Source organism: Notolepis coatsorum, assembly GCF_963971535.1.
Source record: "Notolepis coatsorum genome assembly, chromosome: 8".
Lineage (NCBI taxonomy): Eukaryota > Metazoa > Chordata > Actinopteri > Aulopiformes > Paralepididae > Notolepis > Notolepis coatsorum.
Genome location: NC_140172.1, coordinates 142,336,658 through 142,349,119, shown reverse-complemented (window position 1 = coordinate 142,349,119; position 12,462 = coordinate 142,336,658). Strand labels below are relative to the sequence as shown.

Sequence of the window (12,462 nt, the reverse complement as noted above, 5' to 3'; positions counted from 1 at the left end):
GTGTGAAGGTACTCGTGGCAAAGCTGTGTTTCTCAATGGTGCCGTGTCCTATGAAGAGAAAGTACAGACTCAGGAACTGACCTGGAGAGAAAGTACAGACTCAGGAACAGACCATCTCAATAGTTAATTCATTAATGAGAACACTGACATTATGACATGATGTAGAGCATTAGAACACTGACATTATGACATGATGTATCATGTAGAGCATTATATGTGTGTGTGTGTGTGTGTGTGTGTGTGTGTGTGTGTGTGTGTGTGTGTGTGTGTGTGTGTGTGTGTGTGTGTGTGTGTGTGTGTGTGTGTGTGTGTGTGTGTGTGTGTGTGTGTGTGTGTGTGTGTGTGTGTGTGTGTGTGTGTGTGTGTGTGTGTGTGTGTGTGTGTGTGTGTGTGTATAATATATACATTTGAGGGGAAAGAAACTGTACATTGGAAGAGGTTGGGTAGGTGGGGTGGGGTTGGGTAGGTGGGGAAAACTGTACATTGGAGGGGGTTGGGTGGGGGGGACTGTGAAATTTTTAGGTGAAGCACAAATTATTATATTATATTATATATTAAATTATATTTTTAAAACATCCCCCACTGTGTGTCAGCGGTCAGTGGACACAGATGAAAACATAATATTAATATACACTATATATTAATATTAATACCAACACCAATCAATTAATTAATATTACTATTAATATCAATATACATACTAATATACTATCAATACTACTATTGAACATAAACTATTCATTTCATTTACACTATACAGTTCTTTGTAGCCTGAAGAAGAGCAACAACCAACACAACCAGTCACAACACACATCAAATCAAATCAAATCAAATGTATTTGTAAGGCCCGAGGAGAGGAGGGGAGGGGAGGAGAGGGCAGGAAGAGAGAGGAGAGAATAGAGGAGAGGAAAAGGGAAGAGAGAGGAGAAAAGAGAGGAGAGGAAAAGAGAGAAGAGGGGAGGAGATGAAAAGAGAGGAGAGGAAAAGAGAGAAGAGGGGAGGAGAGGAGAGGAGAGGAGAGGGGAGGAGAGGAGAGGAGAGGAGAGGAGAGGAGAGGAGAGGAGAGGAGAGGTGAGTGAGTGAGTGAGTGAGTGAGTGAGTGAGTGAGTGAGTGAGTGAGTGAGTGAGTGAGTGAGTGAGTGAGTGAGTGAGTGAGTGAGTGAGTGAGTGAGTGAGTGAGTGAGTGAGTGAGTGAGTGAGTGAGTGAGTGAGTGAGTGAGTGAGTGAGTGAGTGAGTGAGTTGGTTAATGGGGGGATTGAGTATCAAGATAACAGTGTAGTAGGAGTACTGATTCCCCTGCCGCCCACCTGATCCTCATCTTGGCCATGTCAATATGACGGGTCATAAACGAGGAGGCGGCTGATCCCATTCAACTCAATGTCGGCTGAACTGAAAGTTTACACACTTGCATACATGCTATTCTCCGATGTCCAGGACCTCACCCCTCCGGCCTACACCTGGACCACGGATCCCCACCAGCCTGCACCCCCCTGGACCTCACCTACTCGGACCACCAGCCTGTCACTCCTCCACTCCTTGTTCCCCGTCTCTAGCTCCTCTCACGACCCTTGGACCCCCCCCCCCCCCCCCCCTCCTGCTTCAATTAAACATTCTAATCCGCTCTATTCTCCTGTGCCTGTGTTCTGTGTGGCATATTCACCATGAGTTAATACTATATACACATTATACACTTCCAGCTGTTGAAGCAGGACAAGCAAAACCAGGAGCTATCACAACTCAAACTACTGGCTGCCAACAAACAGCAGGCACTTAAATCTTACAGGGTAACTCTACACCAGGGGTGCCCAACCTTTTTTGAACCAAGATCTACTTTTTTATTTACCACCTAGCCCGAGAGCTACCAGCCAAAATTGTATATTGTAAGCCGTCATTTGAGGCTTTATAAAAGCAGCATAATGAACACAAATATGTCAGTGCCGAGTCCGACCTCATCTTAAATAACAAACAGCATTGCTTGTTGTAGTTAACAAGGAGAGGAAGAGTTGATTTAGCAAAAATAAAATTGCTCTTAACTTTTCAAAATCCAACAGTAGTTTCATTGAGAAACAGCCTATCGTACGGTAAGCACCTAGTTACTGGCTGAAGATGTCTAAAGCAACAGTGAACATTTGCACAAATGCCCTCAGTACAAGCAAAGAAACGGATAATAAAGTGTTACATTTATTATAATCCTCTGAACAGTACACACAAAAACAACATCAAATTAAATTACAATTGAAACGTTCCTCTAACCTCCGCTGGAGCCGTTGTCATAGTGATAAGAGTATCATTTCCCAACATATCGGGGTGTCCTTGGAAAGTTCTCGGAAAGACACCCCCAAAAAACACACTGTTTAATCTTCTGAAGCCAAGAAATATACAAATAAAATAAAGTAGGCCTACTGTACCTGAAGCTTGTGTCATCTTGGTACTTATCTCAGATCAGCTCCGTCCTCACTGCAGTTCTGTTCTGAATGAGACTCGAGACTCCTCCACTCCTGTGTGTGTGTGTGGGGGGGGGGGGGGGGGGGGGCAGCCTATCGTACGGTAAGCACCTAGTTACTGGCTAAAGATGTCTAAAGAAACAGTGAACATTTGCACAAATGCCCTCAGTACAAGCAAAGAAACGGGTAATAAAGTGTTACATTTATTATAATCCTCTGAACAGTACACACATCTTGCATTGTTGAGTTGAAAACCTAAAATAAAACATAAACAACATAAAATTGTTTTGTATAGATAAATAATCTTTTAAAACAGACTGTGTCATTCCATAATAATCCATTAGGTCATTGGAGCTGCTCGTTAGGGATACATGTTATAAATGGCCGTGCATGATAGAGTGCAAAAGACTAATGGATTATCTTAAAAAAAGAGTTATGATAAAATGATAATGCAAAATAGATGATTGAAATTGTGTAAACATGCTCGTTCTGATTTGATCATCATCATCCTCACCATCAACTCAGCTAATAACCTGCTACTGTTCTTCTAGTGCTCATGACTTTGTCCCTTAGATCGGATTATTAAATTACAATTGAAACGTTCCTCTGACCTCCGCTGGAGCCGACGCGGTTGTCATAGTGATAAGAGTATCAAGACATTTCCCGACATATCGGGGTGTCCTCGGAAAGATCTCGGAAAGACACCCCCCAAAAAACTAAATTAATTATCAAAAGATTCTAAATCGGCCCCTAAATAGAGTCATGAGTCTTAAAACATTCCATTATTGCAGCATTGAAACACTTTAAAGATTTGTTTCGTCGTGAAAAGATAAAATACTAGTATCAAGTATCCATTTTTTTCCAACAAATTACTTTACAACTTTAGACCCTTTAAATGATCTGATCAGCCTAAATATGAAGACAAAACCGGCAGTGGAACCGGACCACATACCACTTCAACATGACCTTTAGGGGTTCAATGATTGAATGCTCCCAAGCTATAAAATACAAGGTGGTCTTATAGAATGTGTACTTAAACTTTTTGAGTACATTCACAGGGTATTTGCAGGCTTCAACAAGTTAAATGTAAGACCTTTTTAATACCACTTAGAGCAAAATTTAATACCAATTTCATAACCATACTAGCAAAAAAAACATAGCAACACTGAACTGGCGGCTGACATTTAAATTCTTGCGAGCTGTGTTTGTATCAGGGTGGGTGGGTGTCTTAATTTAGTGGTGAGAGCTGTGTTTGTATCAGGGTGGGTGTCACTGTCTTAGTCTAGTGGTGAGAGCTGTGTTTGTATCAGGGTGGGTGTCTTAGTCTAGTGGTGAGAGCTGTGTTTGTATCAGGGTGGGTGTCTTAGTCTAGTGGTGAGAGCTGTGTTTGTATCAGGGTGGGTGTCTTAGTCTAGTGATGAAAGCTGTGTTTGTATCCAGGGTTGGTGTCTTAGTCTAGTGGTGAGAGCTGTGTTTGTATCAGGGTGGGTGTCTTAGTCTAGTCATGAAAGCTGTGTTTGTATCCGGGGTTGGTGTCTTAGTCTAGTGATGAAAGCTGTGTTTGTATCAGGGAGGGGGACTTAGTCTAGAGCACTCGCTCGCGACCACAATCATTGTTTGTTTTAGACGTTTGCCGATATAAAATGTAAATATATTAATTACGGCTATAACATAACGTACATTATGTACCTTTTCCCCTGTGGTCGATAAGTACTTTATTTACTTTATTTTCTGATGAGATCGCGTTGCAAAAAGCCCCCAGAGCGAGTAACAACCTCACCCTGGAGTTTGCGACGTCTGACACGAGAACAACAATGGCTCGACTAAAGCGGGAAAAAACTAAAACAGAAGCAATGAATACATGATTGAACCAGACACAGGATAAGCATTGGCCCTGCTTTTACAAAATGGAGAGACCACAGCTGTTAAATATTATTATTGTTAATTATTCACTGTGAACCAGTGTTACCAGTGAACGACGCCTCATAGAGTCCCCCGACAAGCGTACGGACCAACATTTGTTTGTTCTCGCTCAACAAGCTGTGATTTTCCCAGAAAGAAAGCCACCCTACCGATTTTGACAAGGGTGTGTTTTTTCATTCTGGCGACACCACAGCAATGCGTCGTGACATCCTGACATCTTCACGGAGGCACACAATCACAACATCTGACGGTTATTGCACATAATAAGACGGGTACACTGTAGAAAGTTGTCTCAATTTAGGATTTCAAGTATTCTCGCCACGTCTGCTTTTCTCACTCCAATCAACCGAGCGGGGAATGACGTCTAGACTCAACGTTTCAGATTCACTCTCGCCTACTCTCTCCTACTTGAAGAATACTATTTTTTTTATATATATATATTGAGAGGGTACTTTTCTCAACTAAATTGAGACAGATTATTTTCTGCAGTGTACTAGGCACCAGTGAAATGGTGACATAAGATGGACACTATTATTATTAATACGGCAGCCATGGTAACAATCAAAATGATACATATTGCTATTAATGCCAGCCTACAAAATCTTCTCTGCAGAGATGGTGGAGTCAGGGGAACAGGGACATAGCTTATTATTATGAATCTGTCTTCCTTTTGACATATAAGCAACTTGATTACACTGTAAAAAGAAAAAAAAATAGTTGAGTTGAGTCAATATTACATTTCAAGTTTACATCACTCACGTTTAGTTGATTCAACAACCACAAGCCAGTGCGAAGAGTTCGAGTAACCTTTTTGCATTGGCTTTTGTTTGATGAATCAACTACATTTAGTTTTTTTTATTTGTATTTATTTTATTTAACCTTTATTCAACCAGGCAGGTCAATTAAGAACAAATTCTTATTTACAATGACGGCCTGGCGAGAGGACAAAAGGGCCTCTCGAATGGTGAATGAATGAATGAATGAATGAATGAATGAATGAATGAATGAATGAATGAATGAATGAATGAATAGCTAACAGGGTAACAGCTAAAGGCGAGAAAAGACATTTTAAAAGAGACAGACGATACATACAGTACATCACAGAGGTAAGGGAAATAATTAAAACCCACGTTAAACAAACAAACCAAATAAAATGACATGGTATGAAGCAGAACAGACACATGCAGCTAAAAGGCTGCCAGTTGCAGGTGTGTGTGTAAACAACTCTGAGATAGAGTCCTTAAAAGTAGTGAGGGGATCAATTTGTCCATTTTCAAAGTCTTTTGCACCCCGTTCCAACTGCTGGGAGCAGCAAACTGGAAGGAGGCTTGACCAAAGGAAGTGTTAACATGGGGAACATCTAGCGAGATATGGTGAGCAGCTCTGGTGTTACAGTGATGTAAACTTGATATTATTTAATATTCATTCTTTCCTTTTTTTCTTTTTTTACAATGCATGCTACTTTGTTTCCCACTGGCTCATTGTCATCTTCAAACTTGTTTGTCAGACATCGGCATACTGTCAAGTACACAAGAGATCTGGGTCAAATAAGGCTTGCAAACAATTATTTAGGCTACGGATTAACCTGATTGGCCGAACCAAATGGGTGCTTTTACCACATATAGGACAATGCAATGTGTACCAAAACACCTGACACTATGCACGTACAAAAATGAACTACAGTAAAAGCCTACAGTATTCCCGTTTTCTTTTTCACCACTTGACCACTGAAATACTATAGTATTTCTGTAATGGAATATTACAGACATTTAAGGTGAATCACTTGCGGAATTCCTGTGGTTTTACAGTAGAAATATGATGTTGTATATATGTGGTTTTCGGTAAAACCACAGGAATACTGCAGTGATTCACCTTAATTCACCATATATATATAATATATATAATATTACTATAGTATTTGGTGCGTACGACAAAACCACTGGAATACAATTTTTTTTTTTACTATAGTCTACATTTCGTATGGATGTGAATAAGTCCTTATGGAGTAAACACCACCCGGGTTCTGTTAAAACTGTCGTTTGCGAAGTCGTCAGCTTTATGTCAGCGTCCTGGAACACTTTGTTTTTGTGGAGGAGTCTCCAGAGTAGTATCAAAACGTTGAGGAGACAGGGGGAGGCCTTGTCGCGTCCCTCGACCCGCGTCACGCCAGTGGAAGTCTGCGTGCTGGAAGCCCCCGACGCTAAGCCTCTGGGAATGCCCGAATAAATACATTTGGATGAGGGGATATCATTCTGCTATACTCGTGAAATTTTATGTTTCATAAATTCCATTCCAAAAATTGTCATGCAACATTCAGTTGCTGTTTTTCCCCTTAATACCGTTTTCAAGCAGCACTCGTCGACATCGATTATATAAAAATTAAATGAAATACAAATAAATAAAAAATTATAAAACATACATCGAAAAGTGCAAATGTACATTTTTTTTCTTTTCTTTTTTACAGCATAACATAGTCACTGTACAATCATTGATTATATAATTATATTGTTTTATGCATTATAATGAGGGTTACTAAGTAGCATAGTCTGAGAAAGAAATGTCTCATATCAAGTCTATTGGGAAATAATATTTGCTCCCCTATCACATATGACTGCCCTGTGATAAAGAGAGGCGTGTGTGTGTGTGTGTGTGTGTGTGTGTGTGTGTGTGTGTGTGTGTGTGTGTGTGTGTGTGTGTGTGTGTGTGTGTGTGTGTGTGTGTGTGTGTGTGTGTGTGTGTGTGTGTGTGTGTGTGTGTGTGTGTGTGTGTGTGTGTGTGTGTGGTGTGTGTGTGTGTGTGTGTGTGTGTGTGTGTGTGTTCATAGCATGTGTGTGTGCTTCTATGTGCACAGGTCTGCCAACACGTATGTTGACTTTGTGCATGCATGTTATATGTATACGGTTGTATGTGCCAGTATGTGTGTCTGCCCATAATATATGTGTATGTGTGTGTGTGTGTGTGTGTGTGTGTGTGTGTGTGTGTGTGTGTGTGTGTGTGTGTGTGTGTGTGTGTGTGTGTGTGTGTGTGTGTGTGTGTGTGTGTGTGTGTGTGTGTGTGTGTGTGTGTGTGTGTGTGTGTGTGTGTGTGTGTGTGTGCGTGTGTGTGTGTGTGTGTGTGTGTGTGTGTGTGTGTGGACGTAAGGTGTCTGTGCAAAGCAACGGGAACTGAACTGTATGAAAACTCATTCCAATTCCTTCGCAGAGGCAGAAAAGAAAAATGGCAAATTTCAAGTATCTAGCATTATTTTATATAACAACACAATAATCTGTTGCACTTCAGCAAAAAAAAAGCGAGAGAGAGAGAGACAGAGAGAGAAAGAGAGAGAGAGAAAGAGAGAGAGAGAGAGACAAGGAGCTCGAGGAAGTCGTCTTCTAAAGCATTAATATCACAAGCGTTAAACAAGCGGTTTCAAACGCTGTTGCGTCGAAACAGCGACACCGTTTTTTTTACACAAGCTACACGTTTATCCCTCAGGAACTATTGCACTTTGACCTAAAGCCACGCACGCCTGCTCGCTCCCAGACGCGCTTTGATCCAGAACGAAGACATCGTTTCACATTTAGGTATATCAAGGGTCAAAAACAAAAGAAGAACTGGTAGAATCGGATGCCAAGTTGTGTCCACGGATATTAGAGTTGACCCGAGTCACTGTTTGGTCCACATCCGTGTCTCCCGCCTGGAACCGCGACTCGGCGGGTCGGCCGTTTCCAGGGGATACTTGGTGAATGACCTCTTTTCCTCGTTCTCACCGTCCAGCGTTCAGAGTCGAACGACCAGATCCCTGGCGGAGGTGAGGACACAGAGTCGTGTCGTCTCCCGGCTGGTCCCCGTCTCTCTGTGGTCCATAGCGAGACAGCGTAGAAGCAGGGGTGTCCTCCGCGACGTCTCCTGGACCGCTAAAGGGGAGAGAGAGCGTCTCCTGTTCTCACGAGTCTGCTTGACAACACGTCGACGGCACCTCGTCATCGTCATGATCCGATTGAATGAGAAATAAATGGATGTATCTTACGGGGAAGGGGGGGTGGGGCAGCATCAGAGGGTGGTTTCGTGGGAGTCAAATCCCTGACCAATCAGGCAGCAGGAAGGCAATCGTGGCTCCTCCCCTGACCTAACTCGGCAACCTATGGCGACAATCGCTGCGATTGAATTGCGGCGTTGATGTGTCGGAGCCTGGCTGGAGTCTCAGTCCTGTATAGCTGTACATCTCAAGCATGCTTGTACTTGTTTGTTATCATATAGGGGTAATTCTGTTCATGTAACGTGTATATTGTATTGTACACAGTATTCTTGGGATAGTAACGGTGATATATAGAAATACTCCTAACCAAAACAAAAACTAGGAAATACCAAACACTCGGCCACCCGATAAAACAAAAAAAGTAATCAAAGATTAAAACCCTCCCATGCAGCATAAAATCCCAATAAGCGGTTATGGATATTGTATTGTATTATGTGTGTGTGTGTGTGTGTGTGTGTGTGTGTGTGTGTGTGTGTGTGTGTGTGTGTGTGTGTGTGTGTGTGTGTGTGTGTGTGTGTGTGTGTGTGTGTGTGTGTGTGTGTGTGTGTGTGTGTGTGTGTGTGTGTGTGTGTGTGTGTGTGTGTGTGTGTGTGTGTGTGTGTGTGTGTGTGTGTGTGTGTGTGTGTGTGTGTGTGTGTGTGTGTGTGTGTGTGTGTGTGTGTGTGTGTGTGTGTGTGTGTGTGTGTGTGTGTGTGTGTGTGTGTGTGTGTGTGTGTGTGTGTGTGTGTGTGTGTGTGTGTGTGTGTGTGTGTGTACGGACGGGTACTACTACACTTGCGAGAACCTTAATGTCCTCACAAATACTGAAGGATGAGGTAAATATGTTAGAATGAGGACATATTTGTCAGTCCCCACTTTAAAATAGGCCATTTTGGATTTAGGAATTAAAAGGGACATATTTGAGTCCTTTTCAACAAGTTAATATAGGTCTTTGAGGTCCCTAAACATGTCTTTGATGTGTTTGAAGTCAGATTACTCATTCTAGCAGCCTCTACACCTCTCGGTTTCACTCCTGTTCTCATTCTAGCAGCCTCTATACCTCTCTGTTTCAGTCCTGTTCTCATTCTAGCAGCCTCTATATCTCTCTGTTTCAGTCCTGTTCTCATTCTAACAGCCTCTATACCTGTTTCAGTCCTGTTCTCATTCTAACAGCCTCTATACCTCTCTGTTTCAGTCCTGTTCTCATTCTAGCAGCCTCTATACCTCTCTGTTTCAGTCCTGTTCTCATTCTAGCAGCCTCTATATACCTCTCTGTTTCACTCCTGTTCTCATTCTAGCAGCCTCTATACCTCTCTGTTTCAGTCCTGTTCTCATTCTAGCAGCCTCTATGTCTCTCTGTTTCAGTCCTGTTCTCATTCTAACAGCCTCTATACCTGTTTCAGTCCTGTTCTCATTCTAACAGCCTCTATACCTCTCTGTTTCAGTCCTGTTCTCATTCTAGCAGCCTCTATACCTCTCTGTTTCAGTCCTGTTCTCATTCTAGCAGCCTCTATACCTCTCTGTTTCAGTCCTGTTCTCATTCTAGCAGCCTCTATATACCTCTCTGTTTCAGTCCTGTTCTCAGGTTGTTTCTGTGCCTGTAACGAGCAAACTGCTTTTATCGTACAAATAGGATAATTAATTATCTAGCAGTGGTGTGAGCCTGTACCGTCAAACGAAATTCAGATCCAACTTTCAGACTAGATGTTCAAATATGACTCCAGATCCAGCGATAGCGTAGCAATCTTGTTGTAAACTTTTTTGCCAGAAACATTTAGGTAGAAAAGAGAAGATTTACGCATGAGCCGCCATCTTGTACACACGCATTTGTATCAAGATATCTTCTCACTTGCGCTATTAACTACAGCGATCGTGGCTACAATTCTGAACGGCTCGTTTCAAGAGGGAGGGTTCTTGTCACCGTTGAACTGCAGAAAAGGCACAATGCACATATTTAACCCCTCGTAGCCTACTGTAAAAACAATGCAAAACACAGGGAAAGGCCAGGGTTAGGTTAAGGTGAAGGGTTAACGGACGAATGTAGTCAATGGAATTGAGTTAATAGCCCTCACATAGACAGTACCGTAATAAAAACGTGTGTGTGTGTGTGTGTGTGTGTGTGTGTGTGTGTGCGTGTGTGTGTGTGCGTGTGTACTTTACAAGAGAAAAAAACAGAGAGAGAGAGAGAGATATGTTAACATCTCATACTGCGGTGGGAGTGGCCGGATAGGGGTTGGGGGCGGTTTGTTGGGGGGGGGGGGGGGGCGCGGGTGTGGGGGGGGGGGGGCGCAGGGGTGGATATCGTCCCACGTCTCTCCTCCCCCGTCAGCGCTCCGACTTGACCTTGTAGCGCAGCACCAGGTAGGTGGCCAGGCGCAGCACCAGGAAGAAGGCGCCGAGCACGATGAAGTCCACGTACAGCTTGGCGTCCTCCACATCCAGCAGCTGCAGCACCTCCTCCGGCTTCTGGAACTTACACACCGGGGTGCGGTTCATACCGTAGATGGACAGGATCACCCCCTCGAAGCCGTACCTGGAGAGAGAGGGGGGGGGGGAGAGGGGGGGGGGGAGAGAGAGGGGGGAGAGGGAGAGAGGGGGGGATAGGGAGAGGGGGGGAGAGGGGGAGGAGAGGGGGGAGAAGGGAGAGAGGGGGGGAGAGGAGAGGGGGAGAGGGGGAGAGCGAGAGGGGGAGGAGAGGGGGAGGAAAGGGGGAGAGAGGGAGAGATAGAGAGGGGAGAGGTGGAGATAGAGAGGGAGGGGGGGAGAGAGGGGGGGAGGCGGAGAGAGAGAGGGAGAGAGAGGGGGGGAGGCGGAGAGAGAGAGAGGGGGGAGAGGGCAAAACTTGGTATTGCGCTTTGTTTACATTTCTTGGTTTGGTCTGATGTGTGGGTGGCAGTTGAGCTGGTATAGTAGGGGTTACTAAGGCTGGCCCCGTCTCTCAGGCTCTGCGAAGAGAGGTATATATATTATGGTAACACGTTAACACTTTATAATACAGCCCACTTATACTATGTACTGTATATACAGTGTATTATGTATACAGCCCAGAACGTACAGTGTAATTACACAGAACTTATGGTGTAACTTCATACTTATGGTATTAATGCGTACATATAAGATACTTATGGTATGAATGCGTACATGTAAGATATTTACCGGCTCCTACTGGTCCTTAACCCTACCACTACCAAAGGGTTAACCCTTTCACTGTGACAATTCTACTCATCAATTGTCTCCATGCTCTATATATGCTCTCACCCCGACTGTAGGAGTCTATATCCTACTAACCAGTGATGATGTCAATGGGGCCAAGCTCCCGTCCGTACAAGCTGCCTGCGACTCACTGAGAGTTTCAGTAGATTTTACTTTAAAGTAGATTTTGGTGAGCTTCTTAGAGAGAAACTTAGATTATTGTCTATGATTATGTCTGCTAAAACGTGATTATTGTTCTGTAAATGAGAGCTATTTTATTGCACTATTTTGTGATTTGATATGCTGTGTTTCCGATAGTTTCAATTCTATGCTGATGTTATGCCTATTTTTATGTCTGTACTTTATGCATTGCTCTTATTCTGCCAATATTCTGTTCATGTTATGCTTATGTCTATTTTATGTCTATCCTACTGCTGTGAAACACGTTGGGCTGAAATTCTTGTATGAAAGGTGCTATACAAATAAAGTGTATTATTATTATTGTTATTATTATTATTATTATTATTATTATTATTATTATTATTATTATTATTATTATTATTATTATTATTATTATTATTATTATTATTATTATTATTATTATTATTATTATTATTATTATTATTATTATTATTATTATTATTATTATTATTATTATTATTATTATTATTATTATTATTATTATTCAGTCAGCTTGTACAGACAGGAGCTCAACCCCATTGACTTTGCATTGGTTTGTGTCGTAATCGTAACTATCCAAAGCTAGTATTAGCTAACCTTCATACTGTCTTTTACTATAATGCACTTTGCCACTAAATAATCGTCCTTGCCTATTTAAGCATTACATCACGCGCAGGAGTGCGTTATGAGAATTAGAGCATGCCTAGGGGTGGTCGTTAGGCCCG

The 12,462-nt window shown here is 42.6% G+C and overlaps 1 protein-coding gene across 1 annotated transcript in view; it reads right to left on the bottom strand.

Annotated features, from left to right (window-relative positions):
- Positions 1–10,690: 10,690 nt before the first annotated feature.
- LOC311233617 (ATP-binding cassette sub-family G member 4-like) overlaps positions 10,691–12,462 on the bottom strand; it is a gene marked incomplete at both ends in the record, with an annotated part of 46,265 nt that continues 44,493 nt past the window's right edge. The window contains one exon of the mRNA XM_084320583.1: positions 10,691–10,898. Coding sequence (XP_084176709.1) covers positions 10,691–10,898 — 208 coding nt within the window. The remainder of the gene's footprint in view (positions 10,899–12,462) is intronic.